Raw genomic sequence first — 20083 nt, 5'->3', positions numbered from 1 at the left:
ACTATGATGCTGCAAAGGTCAATGGTCAGGACACAGTGGGAAATTTAGTTAATATCTCATCACAAATTCTTAGAGAACTTTCATGACAATACTCAATTCAACTTAGGGGTCAGTTGTCAATCTATCTGGGCACAAGATATTTTATGTTGCTCTGTTATAAAAGTGAATACATTAAGATGTTTATGGTGATGCCCCTGAGAAAATGGTTATAGTGGAATAACCGGTCATCATTAAGAGATTCCTTGCCCATTGTTTTCTTTCTTGAGCGAGATTGGTGAAGTCACTCAAAACTATTGTTAGTAGATGCTCAGGCATTGAACTGTTAAATATCATGCACTTTAATGGAAGAACAGAATCATCAAAGGTTGGTTGATGAAAAGTCACAGTGCATATAACCATCATCACAACAGATGTGGACAGAAGTGGCACCAGTGATTATGGAGAAAACTGGACCCAGGAATCACAGTCTCCTCTCATTCATCACAAGCACGATGATGAAGAGGAGACCCAGCATTCTACAAGCACAAGTAAGAAGGATGGTGGTCAGCAGTTCTGAGTTAGATGAACTAGTGAAGTCATTCCAAAGAGGGAAGACTATTTTTAGACATGTCCACATCTTCTATGGACACACCATAATTTTTTTAATCCTCAGAGCATGAAAAGCTGCCAAATCTGCACACAAGTTTTAGAAATTAGAAGAAAAAATGCTAACTTGTTGGGTTTCCCAAAAGGCCAAAATATTTAAAAAGTGAAATCTGGAAAAGATCTGAGATATGACTTTTGTGTTAAAGATTCCTTGAGGTTCCAGTTGGGTGATTTTTGTGTGTTTATGAAAATGTATAATGAAGAGTTTACTCTGTTGGTGCTTAGTAGTGGCATCTGCAAAGAAAGCTTGATGGGTGCATTGTTTTTTGGAATCCTTATTTCTTTTTCTTTTCTTTTTAAATTTTCTTCCATGGAATCTTTATTTTCTATGAAGACCTTTGATGAATTCAGTTTCTTCTTCACATTCTTTTCCTCACTACATTATAGAAAGGGATCCTTTGTACTCTTTGGAGGAAAGTCAATAGCTCAGATGGTCTACATTTGAATTCTATGGGTGGTCTTTTTCTATTTTTAAGCCTAGGATAACTTGGGAAAGGCTTTGCTGCTGTTACTTCTACTTATGTGCAAACATCTCAGGTTTTCTAAAAACACTTCCAAGTCTTGCTGCTGGACAGTGAAGACAGGACAAAAATATAGAAAGTATATACTCTTCTTTCATCTATTTTTTGAAAGATACCTATTATATTTGGAATAAAAGAAGCCTCAATTTAGGATAACAGCCTGTAGCATTTTGAAAACTATGGCTCATAGCTGTGGATATTTCTAAAGCAAAAATGTAAGAAACATCCACTTAGAATCCAAAAGGAGAAGTCAAAGGGGTTTGGTAATTCATGGTTTGAGGGATGTCTTCAGAAAACAAAAGAAACGTTTCATACATTAGCTAAGGCATTAGTTAAAAAGTCCTGATATTGTACTGAATACATCCAACATGCGTACACCTCACTACTTAACCTGATAGATTTGCTGTATGCATGAAGATTATGGGCTGAGTTCAGAACAGAGTCTTCTGATAAAAGAGAGAAATAAGAAATAAGAATGAGAATCTGTACCAGTCCTCTTTGGGCCCCAACACTATATTTTAAAAATGACTTATGACAGTTTGTGCTTAAAAAAACAAAAGCTACTTAAGAGGCTCAGAATTATGAGCCTATACTGTCAAAAGGTGGTGGTGGTGGTGGTGGGGTATTATTACTGAAAGGGAGTTGACATAGCAGAACCTCCCAGAGGAAAAGCAGCACCAGCCTCAGTAATACTCTTATCAGCCTTTTCAAAACATGAAGAGATTCTGGTTGGTGGCCTCTGGGCTTTATCAAAGAAACAGTACAACACAATAGACATGTCAAAGAGTTATGTGACTATCTCACCGGACTAAGGAAAGGCCCTGCAGAAAATTGATAAAACCTTTGAGTGTTATACAGAAATGACCCTACTTTTGATTTTAGTACAAAACTTAAATATAAAGTAAAAATATCATAATTTTATTGGAAAAATTATGCAAAAATTCAAACATTTATTCTTGCTTTAAGAATTTTCATATAGTTAAATAAATGTACAAAGGCTTATTTAAAAAGAATGTTACACTTTCTAAAAGAAAGTCACATTTTTACAATGGAAATCCTACTCTGCTAACCCATATGTTGAAAACAATTGGTTGGGTTACTGGGTATTTAAAGGATCGTATTGTTTGTAAAGATAACGATAGAAGGCATATAGAATAGTGTGTGTTTGTGCGTGTGTGCACATATGTGCATGCATTTCTTTTCTTTTCCTTTTTTTAAACTTTAAATAGTAAGTTTATGTTTGAGTTGATTTTTTCCTTTTTGTAATTGCACACAATGGTTGTTCTAACTTCATTATTTGTCAGAAAGCAGTGATATAGTCGGTGGGAAGTACACCTTAAGACTTTTTTTTTTTTTTTAACTCACATCTGATAACAAATTAACTCTAAGAATGTTCTGGCCAATATTAAGGTAAAGTGAGAACAGTTTTATTTTTTAAATGTTTTTGCTACTATAAAATCACACATATTTTCTAAAATAATGAAATATAACTAGTTTTAATGTTGCAAAGTCTACTTCAACTCGGCAAGTTTCTAAGCTCTCTTTATCTTGAGAGCTAAAAATCTACTACTGGTTGCCCTGGAGGAAAATGTCAATGACTTTCTTATTTTTCCCATAAGCACCCTGATACAATTTTATTCAATTCATTTTGTCCTTTTAAAAACTGGACAACTATAACACTGAGTGATTGAAAATTTTAGTCTGTCACACATTGCTGTTGTTTATAGAATGCCAAACACTGGCGAAAATAGTTTTCTTCCACTGAGTTAATTTTATTAAAAAATGAATTTGGCAATTTTAGATGCCACTTAGGCATACTCTAATTATGTGCTGGTGGAGGAGCATCCTGGTCATTCCCAGCATCCTTAGTGCTGGGCAAATCTACTTCTCTGTGCTTCCAGGGCCTGGGACTATGGGTCATGTGACCACCAATTCAGAAGGCCTCTTACTGGGCTATCTTGTCATCTCTTGTCATGTAATATATTCCTTGCAATAGAATCACATGAACAAAGAGGATAAATCTTTGGGCAATTCTCTGAGACAGGATCTATGAAGCCGTAGACTTTAGTAAAATAAGAATAATATTGGGAATTCACAGACCTTGGTGGTATAGTTCTGACTGTGCTAATCTGGCTATATGACTTCGAGCAAATGGAAACTTCTTTGCACCTTAGTTTTCCCATCTGAAAAATTAAAAGATTTGGCCATTTGATTTCTGATATCCCTTTCAGAAGGTCAGAGGTCTCTCTCTCCTTGATGATTTCCTTTTCTATTTTTTTCCCACCTGTATATGCCCTTAAAATAGAAAGATATGTGTTGGTGAGGAAATCAAACAATAATGGCTCACAATTTAAATTCTTCTCACAGCTCTGGCAACCCCTAGTAGTACAATGGAAGAAATGGCCACCCAGAAAGAGCAGTGGTTTACAAACGGATGGCATGGAGAATATCTCCAAATGTCCAAAGAAAACTCTTATTCAACAGCAGGGACAGCTGGTAACGGATGGTTTAACAAGCAAGTTGAGTGGCAACTTCCTCTTGGGTTAAATGTTGAACATTGAGGACACTGAACAAATAAGTTATTGAAGGAATTGTCACAAGATGTTAAGGTTCCTTAATAAATTATGGTGTGGTCAACACAGAGCCAACCCTTAAATGCTTGTAAAAAATCACCTGGACAGGAGTGGATATTAGTACATAAAGGAGACACAGACAATGCCCTTTGTGTATGTCACTTTCAGATCTAGTTTGGGGCAGCCCCTGGTGAGATTGTAGCAGAGACTCTGATCTTATAAAATACTCCCTTTTGTTTTATAAAGGAATCTACTTTATGATGTGGGTCCATGCTTTACAGAAAGTTCTATAAAATGCTGGGCTTGTTAGAAAGTATGTAGTCAGAACCCCAAAGTTTGAAGAAATGGAGCCGGACATTTTGAGAAAAATACCTGTCTGATGTCTTTTGGTGCTTTGTCATGTCTGTTTGAAGATCTCTCCTTAAACATATAAGGTTTTTTCTTAGATTTACAGAAAAAAACAAACAAAACACAAAAAACACACCGTCCCTATTCTTGAATTGTGGGATAGTAGAAATTGAACTCAAGTCTTGTTACCATGTCTAAACTCCCTTCTATCTAAGCCAGATAACTTGACTCTGCAAGCTCCTATGCAGGATTCATTTGTCTGTGTGACAGAGACATTGAAATACACCCTGACTTGTAAAAGAATGTGAGATTCTTGTTTGGCACCAATGAGAAATATCCCCAAGTTTCCATTTGCAATATGGACTATAATGCACAATGTCCTTCCAGTGTGTGGCAACTTCTGAATGCATTCTCGGCAGAGCAATGGAGTCAGTGACTGGCAATGTGGTGTGGTTGTTTATTGCTCAGGGGCTACTATTTTGATTTTTTCTGCCTATACCTCTTCATCGACACAGAATGGAGCAAAAGCATGTGCTACATTCTTACATGTCATTTAAGCCATAAATCTCACTGCTAGAAAGTAATACTTCTAATGGATTTCATTCATGCCTTTGAGATGAATGGCATTTAGTTTCATATGTATCTCATGAGCAGCTGTTACCTGATTCCTTCTCTAAATTACTACCATCCTAATGTGCATTTCTCTGGGATGTGGGTATCTCAGAAGGACATCATGTACTTGGACTCTTATACTTCCTTCTTTTAAGGATGGTGGCAACATGGTCAAAAACTACTCCTTCATCTTCACTTTGTCTATAACTCGTCTTCTGTCCACTGGAGAAGTCATTAAAACTTTTGTGTCCTCCAGTTTGCATCCTGATTGCTAAGAAAATGAGCATGAATGAACTCATACCTACTAAAACATTCTGTGTTTATGCAACTTCCTGGCTCTGGATGCCAGGAAGATGTTTTCATTTTCTTGTCTAGATTTTTTTTTTTTTTAAGTATTTTAAAAAATCAGTGTATCCCTGGCCAGATATCAACTAACACTTTGACAATTGCTTGAACTGCATGGTCACAACAGCCTCAACTCATGACAGCCATCCAAATCAAGGAATGACAACGCAGAGTCAAGAGGAGAGTTCCTGGACTTATTTCTTGGACCCAATCTCACATCCCATGGGACGAGGTCACCAAACAGAAAGAAGAATGGGTAATAGCCTCTGAGCCTTTTTTATACTTTGTTTTTGAAGGCTGCCAAATGGCTTTTTTTCCTAGAAATACATCCTTGGTTTTAGACCACTCTACATTCTTAACAAGGAAATTGAAGTTTCTGCAAAAATTTCTTTTCTTGGTAGAAGTGATATGCCTATTTATCTGAATGTAAGGTCCTGACCAGAGAGCGAAGAATGTGGCAGGAGAGTTAAAGAAGAATTAGTCCTAAAATGATGGGAGCGGAAGTCATTTCCTCTGAAGAAGAAGCAGTCTCAAGAGTCCTTTTTCACTTACTCCTTAGAGCAGGGTTTTAAAAATGTGAAGTGTTGGATTCAGTGACTATTTCCATTGTAGACCCAAAGATATAACTTATCTTTGGTAGAGAAATCTTAGAAGGCAAAAAAGTGGTGAGTGCTCATTTTGAACAAATAACTAAAGAGCTCAGAAAACTTTATTATTTACTTTTGCCACATTTAGAGATAGATATAGTACCCAGTGACCTGAGATTTAGACCATTCTTGGCCCTCCATAAATGTTTGTGAATTTCAAAAGTGGACAACTTTTACATAGAATGCAATCTCTGTTTTCTTATTTACCTATAAACTATTCAAAAACAGACTTAAATGAGAGAAGGAGAGAGAGAGAGAGTAAAAAAGATACTAATTGTAGTTCTGTAAGAATGGAAAATGGAAGATTGTGATTTTATTTGACAAATTTTTGTATTTAAAAAGAATTCTTCCTCTATCACTACAGAGGGCAACTTTCCTTAGAGAACCTGCAAGAGTTTGTAGGAGGTGATGCCGCTCTTTTCTCAGTCTTTATTAGGTTAAAGAATCCATGTTTCTTACCATACCCATGAAAAGTTACTCATTCTGTTTTGTTATTTAACAAAATGTCTTGGTCACAGAAATGTGACATTCCAAAAAGGGAGGTAAACCAAAGAATCGATATAGGGATGTGAATTATTACTCATGGCATTGACTAATCAAGATCCAAACTGCGAAGAGTATGCACAACACCAACATTATTAAAATGAGCTCTAAGAGCACAATGACCACATCTCTTTGTAGTGAATTTGAACGACATTATCTCCAAAATGGATCCAGAAGTTTTTATGGTTTCATATCTTTAGAACTCTGAAACTGTCCTTCCCAAGTATTAAAGATATCACCAAATATTAGTCATTAGAAACTATATTGGTATTAAATATCTGCTAGTGTGCAAGGCATGTGGAGACACAACAATGTACAATTCTTGGTCCATGGTCTTAAGGAACTTAAAATTTAACTAGGAGAAGAAAACATTTATTTATCTAACAATATGAGACAGCAAGTAATAGATGTCAAATGAATGTTACCAACAATAACGCCAAAGAAATTCAGAGGACCCTCCAGGGAGTGTCAGAGAAAGGTAGATTGGATCTGGTTTTTGAGAAAAGTGGAATAAAACCTGGATAGTCAGAGAAAGTTTTTGTAGGAAGAAGACTCATGTAAATAAAGACATAAAGGAAGAAAAGCCAAGAAATTAATTTGTTAGAGTGAAGAGATTCATTTGTCAGAAAGGAAGATGAGTTTGAATGGCTAGGTTGTGGCCATCATGGTGAACAGCTGAAGTCACGTGCAGACCTACACATATTTATGCACGTGGCTGCTGGGAGCACTGATGACATGCATTGTAGAAAACCAAGCTAGTAAAATAACTTCAGAATTAGTGTTGTCTTTCTGCTGGTGAACAGAAAGAGATTTCATTAAATTGATGAACATGTCAAGGACAATAAAATCAGCTCAAACCATGAAATGGTATGATACCTCCTGAAGGATTCTATGTATAAAAAGGAACATAAAAAATGGTGTCTAGAGACCACCAACAGGCAGAAGTTTATCTGGGAGAATATCCGTTTTGGGTTTTGATTTGGGTTACCTAGCCTGTTCTCGTTTTCTAATCTGGGTAATAGAGTCAGCCATGTTTTCTTCTGTTTCGTTTTTTTTGTTTGTTTGTTTGTTTGTTTTTTTTTTTCTGACAAAGATCTTGATTTTCTTTTCTTTTTGTATGGGAAGACTTCAGTGTAGATGTAGGTGCTCAATATTCCAGTTTTTCCCTCTGGAGTCATCTGGAACTGGTTAAATTTCTCTAGGGGCAGTAGTGTGGGTGGACTTTGAATCAGAGAGCCAACAATAATAATGGTGTTTATGCGTTATTTGGCCTTTTCTTCACCCAAGACTTGTTATTTCAACAGAATTGATTTGTGATAATTATTTAAAAAGCATTTGTAAATATTTCAGTGAAATTTCTTACCACTCAACATTGCACATGTTAATTTCCAAAGACACTGCGCATTTGTGTTTACAGGATGGCTGATTCACTGACACCCACTGCTTCTCATTTCTTGCCCCTGAATATTTCCCATGGCTTCTACCTAGGTAGTATTGGGTGATGAGTTTATGTTTTATTTGCACATTCACTTTGTGAAGTGGAAGAGGACCAAACGAGGGAAGAAGACTATAAAAGTTTTTTGCCAAGTAAGGGCAATGTAAGAAAATGGTCCCTGAACCAGTGCATTTGGTCATTTCTCCATGTGGCAGATCCCATATGTCTATAAAAAAGGCAATGTCTTCAGAATGGGACAAGTCACACAGTTTATGTGTGTCTCTCTGCAAGGTTTAGGGGGACCATCATGTGTTTGTTTAGAGTCCTTCCAGACTCAGCAAAAATAAACAAAAATTCTAGCTTTCATACAACTCAAATTCTTAAATGAAAGCCAGTTACTTTTTTCAATGTTCTTTTGAAGAAACCATAATTTGTTCTAATTCTGGAGACATGAATAGTATGTGCTTTCTTTTCTTTAACCAGATTTGAATATAAGAATAATTTAGCTCTAGATCATAAACCACCGTGGTTTGTGAAATCAAACAATAACACTGATTTAATTCCTTCAGATATGGACTCCAGCCATAGTACAACACTTCAGCCTCCTGCAGATCCAAACACAGGTTTTGTGGAAGACTTGGACAGGACAGACTCTCTTTCAGTGACAACCCGTAAGGATAATGACACTTAGCGCTTTATAAGACCTGCGTTTCTGCTTTAGTTCTTGCTCATACTGGCTCCAATTCAGAGCTTGGTGGCGGAATGGTGCTTTTAGTGCTTTGTGACTCAGCTCAGCCCAGAGCATAAAAGCTGTCTTCACTTCTATATTATCTTGGTGGAGTTCTTTAACTGTGATTTTTTCCCCCTTCGTTCCTGGTGTTTTCCAGATTCAATGACTTTATGTTTAAAATAAAGGGGGTGGGTGGGACTCCATTCACCTTGATTTTCCTTCCCTAAGTACTTATGGCATTGTCACCCAAGATCATGGTTAGGACAGTGATTTCTCTATGTTTTAACTGACTACCCCCTTTTGATTCCCTTCTTTTCTTCAATCAAGGCAGAAGAGGGGTAGGATTGTTTTACTGGTTGTGCAAAGACAATTTGGGGACAGATAATGATAGAAAGTTGGGAAATTACATCAGCCCATAGAAGAGGAGGAAGGCATGTTGTTGACAATTGACAAAGGTGGCAAGGCCTGGGTACAAAAGGAGGAAGTTTGCTAATACCTCTTCCTACCACTAAACGTCTGGTGGAAGGAACACTAAGCTTCTAGTAGCCTTCATTTCCATTATGTGTGCAGGGCTATCTTAGACATCAGCCTAAAATCACTCATAATTTCCTGACAAACTATGAAAGAAATCCAGAATTAAGAAGCCTCATTGCACTGCTTGCAGCACATAATGGACAGAGCTCTTTATGTGAGCCCTTTTAGGCAGAGGGAAAAACCAGCAAGCCAAAAAATGGTCCCTGCCAATGGAAGGTCTTGTATTTCCATTTTATGTCCCTGTTGACTTTTGTTCTAATGTTGGTTTAGGGTTTGGTGAATGTCTCTCCTGGTTGTAATGTTTACTTGGTGGTGGATACAGCTTATGGGTGTGCTGTATGGCGTGCTTGCACCTGTAACTCAAGGGATCAGTACTTTTCTTAGAAGAACACAAAGGAAATGAACGCAAAACAGTCTAAGTGAATTCAGAGATGGGCAGTGGCTCAACCTCTAATTGCCTACATTACGCTGAAGGCCCTGTGTCTGCCCAGGCAAGCATTTCCTGGTGTCTCAATGCGCTGATGAGAATCCCCATCCACAGATGAGATAAAAAACCTGCTAATAGAGTAAAATGATAACTTTAATTTAATGTTCTTTAGGAGGGACTAAAGTATTTCCTTTTATATATTTGATCTGAGTTACTTGAGCAAGTAACTTCTTCCTCTTTGGTGGCTACAGGTATACTATGTGGTATCATGGTGTTTATTTTCCCGATAGTCACGCTTCTTGGCACACAGCTAGGGGCTCTTGATTGCTATTAGGAGCACTAGGACTCAAACACTTCTTTTACTCTTCCTCTATGTTTTCTGGTTTTCCTAAGTGACTGGTAGCAATGCTATTGTACAATGGGGTCAGGATGATCCAGGATAGACAAAGTTTTGCCTCAGGCTTTACGTTGGCACTGTATCTTTATTGACTATACTGAAAAAACAAAGTGTCTTAGGAGCCAACTAGTGACAAAACTGAATTCTGTTGTGTGTTTTCATCAATCAGAGGAGAAAGGCATGCACAGACCTTGGTATTATTATGCCCCTGCCTGTCTGACTTGATATAGCTAGATCCTCCCTGCCAGCAGATAACAGGGTTTATTTCAGGGCTCCAAATTAATGCTGGATTCATCCCTCATTGAAACAGAGCACAGTCATACACAGAGCTTCTCTACATCACGTGGAGGCTTGGAAGAAGATAAAGACCAGTCAATGACTTCTACTCCAACATCTAGCAGTAAGGATTGTAAAGCCCACGTGGCTTCACCTGTGGGTGTCTTTGCACAGTGTCTTTGGTGGAGGTACATTCATTAACTGTTAATGCTGTTACTTCTGGTCAGAAGGTGTGCCGGTGATGGGTGTCTGAGTTTTCTGCTTTGTAGACTTTTTAGATGCCATTGGACATGAAATGCAACTCTATGTCTTAAAGGTCAAGTTTCTTATACTCTAGAGTTAGATCACTTATTGTTGATTTATAACTGACTTATATTGCTCTCTATTTTCCTTGCATTAGTAATATTATTTTGCCATTTATACTCTGGATCATAAACTCATGATGCTGGTGAATTAGAAGCAGTGACCTCTGGCAAAGGAAAAAATAAAACCCCAGCTCTTTGAAGCCTTGCATTGGCTTTTCCTATCACATATAGCATAATTATACTTTTTAATTCAAAGATATGTTTTCTCCACTTCATCAAAGGTGGGTCTAATTGAGTAAGAGCTCAAGATTATCAATATCACAGTTGTCATGGTATAAACCTTACTGTAACAACCCAGGCCGATACTGCGTCTTGCCTGGGTATTAGAATCACCAGATCTTCCGTTGAGTGATGTCAACTGCAAAATATAGACTCTGTTCAGTAATGTAACAAATCACACTCTCTTTTGTTTTGTGGTCATAAATAACAAGTGGAAAGCTATTGCAGTAATTGCACATTCTTAAGACATGCACACAATGGGTGGTGGTCTCATTGTACAAATGTGGGTTTACCATTGATTCCACCTCACACAGCTAGGAATGATGGCAGAGGTGGAAGAAGAGGTGGAAATCTTCCTGAAGACTCAACTACTTCAGTGGAAGGTTATCCCCCTCATTCTACAGACACGAAGGAGTACACGACCCTCCTCCCAGGCACCCCTGCTAATACTGGGGCCCCTGCAGTTACGGAAGTTACTGCTATTGGAGACCCCAACATTTATGTTGACCGTTCCTTGTCAGGTAACTGGACCATTTGCTATCTGGTTTGCTTTCTTTATGTCAAAAACAGCACATACTTTCATGTTGCAGGGGACATTTTCTGTGCAGGCTGTGATTAGACTGATCTGTGACATGGGAACGGCTTTTGTCATGCTATCATTCTAGTGCAGGTAAACTTAGATTTAGGTTAGATAAAAAATGCTTTCATTTGACAGTATAATTTTCATTTATTTTTGTGACTTGGTTGTTATGGTAGAATTTCTTTCTTTGCCTTCTTACTGATCTTGTGATATATTAAGATGATCTATATGAAATTGATATTTTTATAGGTCAAAAAAGTTAAACATTAGCTATTTTATTTGATTCAACTAATAGCATGCTGCCTATTTAGTAAGATTTTACCCACCATGTGAATAATTTCTATATACTAATGCCTTTGCTCTGAAATTATTACCTCCTATTGGCAATGGATTGATGAATTTTACTTTTGGTGGAGGGCTTGTGGATAAACCTCTTCTAGTTATGATGCACAGTTAAAACTTCATGATATAATATACTATTAATGAATAGGCACCATTTTTCTTGTGGTAAGGGCAAATAGGTGGCTGAAGATGACTTAATTAAGTTGGACACGGACCTAGAATGAGTCTTTTTTTTTTTTTCCAAATAAACAGTCCTCCCTACTTTTGCTTTTCTTTGTTTGCCCATTTACATTAAAGAAGTAACATTTAGAACATGGAACTAGAAAATGCATACTCTGGCTAAGAAACTAAAATCATATTCTCTCTTCCTGGTTCTAATTATTCAAGTACTTCTTACCACTCAACCACTAAGGCCTATTAAAGATTAGTGATTTTTAACTATATAGTAGTCCCCTTCCTTTACCCTTATGGTTTTGCTCTCCACGGTTTCAGTTACCTGTGGTCAACTGTGGTCTGAAAATATGAAATGGAAAATTTCAGAACTAAATAATTTGTAAGTTTTAAACTGTGCACTGTTCATAGTAGCTTGATGAAATCTTGTGCCATTCTACTCTGTCCCCGCCAGGGATGTACATCATCCCTTGTCCAGTGTATCCACGCTATTTATGCTAGGCACCCCTTGGTCATTTAGTAGATATCTCAATTATCAGTTTAACTGCCATAGGATCACAGTGCTTGTGTTCAAGTAATCCTTGTTCTACTCACTAATGCCACATTCACATAACTTTTATTATAGTATATTGTTGTAATTTTTATATTTTATATTAGCTATTGTTGCTAACTTCTTACTGTGCCTAATTTATAAGTTAAATTTTATCATAGTTTCATATGTACAGGAAAAAATGGCACATGTAGGGTTCAGTGCTATCCCTGTTTCCAGGTGTCCACTGGGGGTCTTGGAATTTATCCCCAGTGGATAAGGAGGAATTCCTGTATTTTTTGTGTGCAATAAGTTCTTTCCCTCCCCTCCCCAAAGAAGAATAAATCTTATGAGAACTCAATACATAAAACAAATGACAGCTGTGATGCTCTGACTAATGTGGTGACGGAAAACCCAGAATGCCACGTGTGTGGCATCTTTTCTCTGGGCTGCCCATCCCAGGCTTAAGAGAAAACAGCCTTAGAAAATTCTGACCTTGGCAATATTAACCAGACAGAAACCCTCACACCCTTTGGTTTTTTATTCAGCATGGTTCTGCCCTTCGTTATTAAAATTCCAAGTATCATTGTCAGTATTTTTCTGTAGAAATGAATCTAAGAGCACTGTTTAATTTAAATAAGGCCTGTCATGCAACCCAATGGATGTAAAGTTAAATGACAATTTTAATAGTTCCAGTAGCCTAGAAGGATTACATAGACAATTTGTTAGTAAATACGATGCTTTCGCCAAGATCGATATCCACATATTCTCATTTCTTCCACATTCCATGGTGGTACCAACCGATTTCCAATGGTTCTCCATGGATTAAATGCTAAGTAGGTGATCCAACTCTCACTTTTGGTTTTCTTCCAAAACATTCAAATTGGTTCTCATTTCTTCCAAAACATTTTTTCTTGGTCTTTATGCTTAATCTTAAAAATTAAAACATTTGGCATTGTAGTGGTGGTGGTGAATGATGATCGTGGTGGTGGTGGTGGTGGTGGTGATGGTGATAGTGGTAGTGATGGTGGTGGTGGTGGTGGTGATGTCAACAGTGGTATAGGGGTATTGGTGCTGGCATTTCAGCAAATGCTGTTTTTCATTTTTCTAACCATCAGCCAAGGAACAAAGCAATCTGTCTCCTCTATACAGGTCACCTACTTCGCCTTATGAGAAATGATAGTGATCAGACTATGGTATATTCCTTATAGGTACCTTCATAATGGATTAGTATAGCCATTGTATGAAACCATTGTTCTGTTTTGTTTTGTTTTAATATTCCAGTATAGTTTTGAAAAATGTATGGGGAAGAGGGAGAAAAGCAAGAGTTTCCATATGCTAAATCCAGGATCTGACATGTGGATCCAGAGTTTAGCAATTCGTGAATTTGTCTCAGTTTAAAGTCTGTTGGTGATGGATGTTTGAGAAGATGGATTACATTAACTCTTGGTGTTGAAAATGCAGATGTCATTTTTAAAGAATATTTTCATTTGAAACATATTCATATAACATAGTCACATGTTAGCGTCATTTCCCCATTTCTTTTTCACTTATTTTCAGACTTTTTCTTTAAACAAGCAGTTGATTTTTCTCTTTGAATTTTTACATAATTCAACCCTAAGGTTCCTTACTGCACACCAAAAGCTTGTTCTATTTCCTGCCTCAGAGAACTCTCTTTAAATGTGTCATGCCCTGAGCCACAGAGCACACCCATTCCCAGTGATCCTGTTTGTCATAATTCAAACCATGTAGTCCCTAGTTCAAAGACATAGTATCAATTCCCAACCTCAGACCTGTGAAGACATCATGATATTTTTGTTTGCATGTGACAGCTATTGGGTTTCTACCACAAAGCCTTACTTCCTGTGCATCCTTGACGGTCTGTCCTGAACCAGTCTCCTTAATTTTGATGACAGCTCTAGCCCACTCACTGGTGGATTAAGAAATGAGTAGTAATTAATATTGTGAACCCATTCAACGCTCCTTTGCCATCATTTTGCTTCCCTTTAAAAGACTAAGCCTTGTGCTGAAAGCAAAGTGCATGAAAATGCAAAGGTGAGGAAATGCAGGTGTCAATGTCATGGAAACGCATGGCACTGAACCTTCTCGATTGCTCCTTACAGAAGATCAAGACTCATCTGGCTCCAGCGGGAGGCACCATACCACTCACGGATCTGAATCAGCTGGTGAGTCGGAGCTGCTTTAGTCATTTACTGTCATCATTATTGAACCTGCTGATTATTAATGAAGTCTGAGGCAGTGTCTCTGGAAAAGGGGTTCTCGAACTTTCTTAGCATGCATCACCATCATGGAGAGGGCTTCTTAACTCACACTGCTGGGCCCCATCCTTAAAGTTTCCGATTCTGTATGTCTGGGGTGGAGCCTGAGCATTTGTACTTTTACTAAGTTCCCTAGTAACACTGATGATGCAAAACAAGGACTGTACTCTGAGAACTACCACTTTGGAGAAAATTATTCCATTGGAAAGGATCAGGGAGAATCCAAGCAGGGCCTCAGTTCAACATTAGACTACACCAGAATGACCAATAACATGGGTTTTGGAATCAGCATGGCTTGGGTTTGACCCTAGCTCCTCTGCATACAAACTAGGGATATTGCTTAAAGGATCTGAGACTTGATTTCCTAATCAATAAAATTGGGATAATATTAATTTTCATAGTGTCTTAGGTTGGACCATATCAAATAGTAGGTCAGTAGTCAAATATGAAATTAAACATGCTTCATATGTTTCACCTATTATTAACTCATTTAATCGCCCCTCCTGCCCTGCAACTTACATAAGTACTTTTATTATCCCACTATTACAGAGGACACTGAGGCTCAGAGACACTAAGTAACTTAGCTAAGTTGACATGACTAGTGAGTTGAGTGGTGGAGCCCCATTTCAAACCCAGAGGTTTCATATCGCCTCTCATAAGCACAGTCTGGAGAGAGTGTGCTGTAATCACCGTAATTATCAACAGGCATGCGTTATTAACCTGTGACTCACATCACACTCCTGAAAACATTACTCCGGGCAGCAACAGTCTGATATGAAGCGGGCTGACTTGTGACCACTAACACCGGGGCGGCGCTGGTGCTGTCATACCAAGGTGTCCCTGAGCATCATCATTCCAGGTGGCACCATGCAAGCCAGGTCATCCTTATGAACTATGGTCCTCCCCTTTATTCCTACATTGGAAGTAAGGTTGCCTCCAAGCTTAAACATTTACACACCTAAAGCAAAGTGAAATGGATATTTACATGGTGGTTTTGGTAATAACCATTTACGTAAGAGGATGGGGATGTGGGGGCTCATTAGAAATGCTTCTAAAATAAGAACAGAAGTCCCAGGCTCTCTGGGGACCTGGGTGGGGTACTTAACATTTCCCAACCTCAATTTCTTTACTTGAACAAAGGGATTAGAACCCTGGCCTCAGTTGCCTCCTAGAGTTCTTGCGAATAACACAAGGTATCAGGAATTGGAAAATATTTTGGAAATCATAGGGAGTTGTTATGAAAAGGCAATGCTCTCTAAGATCAAGAGACACCGTCTACTCCAAGTGTAGTCCTTGGATCAGCAGCAGAGACGTCACCTAGGAGCCAGCTGGAAATGCAGAATCCTCAGCCATCCTAGATCTCCCAAATCAAGATCCTCCCCACTCCACTAGGTAGCTTGTATATATTAAGGCTTGAGAAGCACTATCCTAGATTGTTCTTCTCACAGTTAAAACCAGTCGCATCATCTCTGTCCACATGTCTCAGATTGGATCTCAACTCCCAACTGCAATATCAAGTCTTCCTCTTTGCAGAACTCACTTTCCTCACAAGCCCTACATGGGCAGGCCTCAAATGGCGCAAAGCAAGACCTGCTGTATCTCTCCCATCTTCTGGGCTTTTGCTTGAAGTGAGAACCAAGTGGGTGGGAGCAGTCTCTTTTGTTTGACTCCTGTGCAGGTGTCTGTTGTTCATACAGGAGGTTTCATCTGGCTATACACACCCAGTTCTTTCCTTGCTGGGAGCACTTTTTTTTGAAAATAGAAATAAAGAGATTATAATCCATTAATGGCCTCCCTTTCAAATGTCAAAGGCTGCTGTGAGTCAGGGAAAGACCGGTGAGACTGACTGTACCTCTGAGGTGGTTTTGAAGGCCAAAGATCTCCAGTTTAAATGGCCAATATCCCATGACCAGTGCATATGACCACCTGCCAATGACCAAGGACTCTGGTCAGCAGCTAGAGAAAGGATCTTGGACTTCTGAGGTTTGTAAAGGGAGCGGTCACTGTCAAAATGGCATGGGATATGTTGAAATGGCCAGACATATGGTAAAACCTGAGTTTAACAAACACGTCAAATTGCATAAACAAGAACCACCTGACCCAAAGTAACCACCATAATCAAGACTTCAGTAACTACTGTGCACAGTTGAAATTGACTCTCTTAGGAGAACTTTTCATTGAAGGCCCAGCCATCTTCATTCACTGGTTACCCAAACAGATTTCCCTGTTTTGTTTTGTTTTTTCATCCCTTGGAGGCCTTTGGGATTCTGCAGTTGGAATCCCATTTAATAAGCAAGAAAGAGTTAATTTTAGTGGGATATTTTCAATTTTTCTTTCGAAGTAGTAAAGGAAGCATATAAAAACACAAAGAAAAACCCAGAGCTTTCACTTGGATGTCTCTTCATAGGCCTCCTGTTCTGACTGGAGGATTCTTTGTCTTACAGTGCTTCCTTTGAGTCTAAGATTTTTGTTTCCTTATTTTCTTTTGTAGCAGAAGAAAATGTCCATTTCTCAAAAACAAAGCATGTTTTAATAATATATTAGCATGTTTCAAAAATAGGTCAGCCTGATCAAAATTAACTTTTCTGGGGAGATCTCTTTCTTTTAGCACTTCATAAATGTCTATGGCTTGGATGTATAAATAGCTTCAGAGTGATGTGGAGACGGGCCCTGTGTGTTGCTTTGTAAGCCTGGTTATGTGTGATTTTTCATAGATAGAAAGGGCCACGGGCCCTTATTTTATAATATTTATGTTCATGTCTATGACGACATAGGATGTGATTTTTAGATTTGCTCTGGCCTTTCTGGAGCATATGAATCCCTCAGGGATCTTGTTAAAATGAAGATTCTGATATGGTAGTTTTGGGGTGAGGCCTGAGATTCTCTATTCCCAACATTCTCCCACATGATGCCCATGCTGCTGGCCCAGGGACCACACTTTGAGTAGCAAGGTCCAAAATTAAAAATAGAAAGTAACTATGCACAACTACCAGTCTTGTGTACTTCTTTAAGCCTGTGTAAAGTTATGATGAAGTGAATTCTAGTATTACCCCACTTAAGAGTGAGAAAACTGAGACTTGGAGAGGGTCACTTGAGCCAGCACAGATTATTAGCAAGTGGTAGAAGCGGGACTCGAACCCAGGGCTGTCCCGCTCTAGAGCCCAAGCGCTTAAACACTACACAGCACTGCTGCTCTGAAGTCTCACGTTCTTGATGAAAAATAACATTTTCAAACCTTAGCCTGAATCAAACGGAACTTTTCTTGGGAGGTCCCTTTCTTGTAGCACCTTATAAAATGTCTGTGGCTTGAATGTATAAGTAGCTTTACGGAATGCAGAGGCTGGCCCCGTGTGCCACTTTGTATGCCTGGTTATGCATCCCCAACTTTGGTTGAGAGATGTTGTTTTTCTCCTTAGGACACTCCAGTGGGAGTCAAGAAGGTGGGGCCAACACGACCTCTGGTCCTAAAAGGAAACCTCAAATTCCAGGTGAGTTTCAAGCTTAGGGGGATGGGATGGGAATGATGCTAAAAGCAGGTATCTCTGAATGTCCCAGAAAGGCAGAAGCAACCATTTTGAAAGCACAATCTCCTAAATGCCCAACTCTAGGAGCTGATTGCTCCTCTTTGCAGGCTAAAGATGAATGAGAGCAAAAGGTAGGAGAAGATGAAACATTTTTTCCCTCAGGTTCCATAGATTGGCTGAGCTCATATTCACACTGTCCCTGGTCTGTCCCAACACAGTGCTATGTTAGTTCCCAAAGTTTCCTCCTCAAAGGACTGATCACACAGGGGACTCCAGGTCACAGCCAGGTCCTGCCTGTCCCAATTAAGTTTCCCCTTCATTTCTGGGGTTGGGGAAGACACACGCAATATTCCTGTCACGTTGCAGACATGTATTGGGTGGAGTAAAAACATTCTTCTGGTCCCCAAACTACTTTTTCTCATGGGACAGTCTTCACAGACAGAAAAGAGTTTCAGAATGTGTTACATGTGCAGTGAGGGGACTGAGACAGCTGGCTTTCTTCAGTGTTGAGATGTAAGGCTTTTGAAGCAACTTCTTTATTTGACTTGGGCTCAAAGTTGAGCATTTGTAAAAGGGGGATTTCAAAAAAGGAAGGGTTTTCCTAGAGTTGCAAATTATCCTTTAAACTCCCTGCTCTTCAGAGGTCTCCAAACTGAGCCTCTTGTGGGGAAAGGGGAGGATGGGGGCTGTGCCTGGCCCCCTGCCTCAGCTGGTCTGGGCACTGCAAGAGGCAGAGCGCATGGAGAGGGAGTGGGCTGCCCGAAGGACAGGGTGGGTGGGATGTAATTTGCTATAATCAGACAGCAAGAGTCTTCCCAGCCTTGGTGAGTGGGAATGCAGGGCATCTCAGAGCTAGAGACCCAAGACAGAACAGAAATGGTTTTCCCCTGTTGACCTCCCTAACTCCTGACTCACCTAACCAGGCAGAGGTCAGGCAAAGGCCACATTGACCAGGAAACTAGAGAACCAGGACCCCCAAAGACCAATATATGGTGAATGATTGTCCACCTTTCTTGTTTCCTAAGCTCTAGTTCATTGCACAGATATATAGTCCACTTGGCAACTGAATTTATTCAAGTTGTCAAGTCATATCTTATCATGTTAAACTTGATTTAAATGCATGTGTATGGTATTTTATTAGTCCACAAGTTATACATTAATTATTGCAGATGTTTCAGAAAATACAGCTAAAAAAGGGCAAAAATGTCAATCACTTATTTTCTACCTCACCATCCAGAAATACCATGGTTACCATATTCATATATGTCCTTCCTGTCATTTTTCAATATAATTTATGTACAAAAATGTAATTATACCATACATGCTGTTTAGTAAACTACCATTCTCAGCTGGCTGACCACAGCTTTCCAATGTCATCAAATATTCCTCCTCTTTATTATAGTACATAATCCCATGCATGTACTCTAATTTATTCAATCAATTTCTTATTGCTGCATATTAGGTTGTTTTCAACTTTTTCTATTATAGATAGCTCAGTGATAAACATCTTCATAGCTAATTCTAAGGTCTTATAAATTCCTTGAAGTGTAACTGCTGGATCAAAAGCATGTGCATTTTGAAGGCTTTTGACAATTTTGTCAAATGACCCCCCCAATGAACATGCACAAGTTCAAACATCTACAGGGGTGTCCTTTTTCTCACTCACAAGTTGTGGCCTCCATTTTTAGGTGACTGCTCTTATATAGGAAAAGAATCTTCCTTTCAAGGGAAGAATAAAGTTTTTTCAGTTTACTTAATAACTGTACCAAGGGCAACTGCAAGTCTCAACAGATCCTTCTACATTTTTTTGGAAACATGTTTCTCCTGGAAAGATGTAAAAATTCTGACTGATGATGAAAGATTAAAATAAGAGGTCGCTTGGACAAACACCTATAGCAAAATTGCTTTTCCAATATTATTTACCTACTGGCTGGACCATTTGGTCAGACTTATCTGTAGTGCTGACTGTGGTTCTTGTTTGGACCAGATCAGTTTTATAAAGTGCATGTTTGTTTTCACAAAACATATTCCCCAAGTTCAT

General features: G+C 38.8%; 1 protein-coding gene across 1 annotated transcript in view; it reads left to right on the top strand.

Annotated features, from left to right (window-relative positions):
- The window catches only part of CD44 (CD44 molecule (IN blood group)), an 88319-nt gene that overhangs the window by 61086 nt on the left and 7150 nt on the right, over positions 1-20083 (top strand). Inside the window, exons 8-13 of the mRNA XM_090262700.1 lie at positions 5172-5300; positions 8239-8340; positions 10068-10157; positions 10932-11138; positions 14363-14425; positions 17935-18006. Coding sequence (XP_090118826.1) covers positions 5172-5300; positions 8239-8340; positions 10068-10157; positions 10932-11138; positions 14363-14425; positions 17935-18006 — 663 coding nt within the window. The remainder of the gene's footprint in view (positions 1-5171; positions 5301-8238; positions 8341-10067; positions 10158-10931; positions 11139-14362; positions 14426-17934; positions 18007-20083) is intronic.

This window comes from Furipterus horrens, unplaced genomic scaffold, assembly GCF_987537825.1.
Source record: "Furipterus horrens unplaced genomic scaffold, mFurHor1.1.pri manual_scaffold_2, whole genome shotgun sequence".
NCBI lineage: Eukaryota > Metazoa > Chordata > Mammalia > Chiroptera > Furipteridae > Furipterus > Furipterus horrens.
The sequence above is the reverse complement of the archived record's forward strand: the minus strand, read 5'-3'. Positions and strand labels throughout refer to the sequence as shown.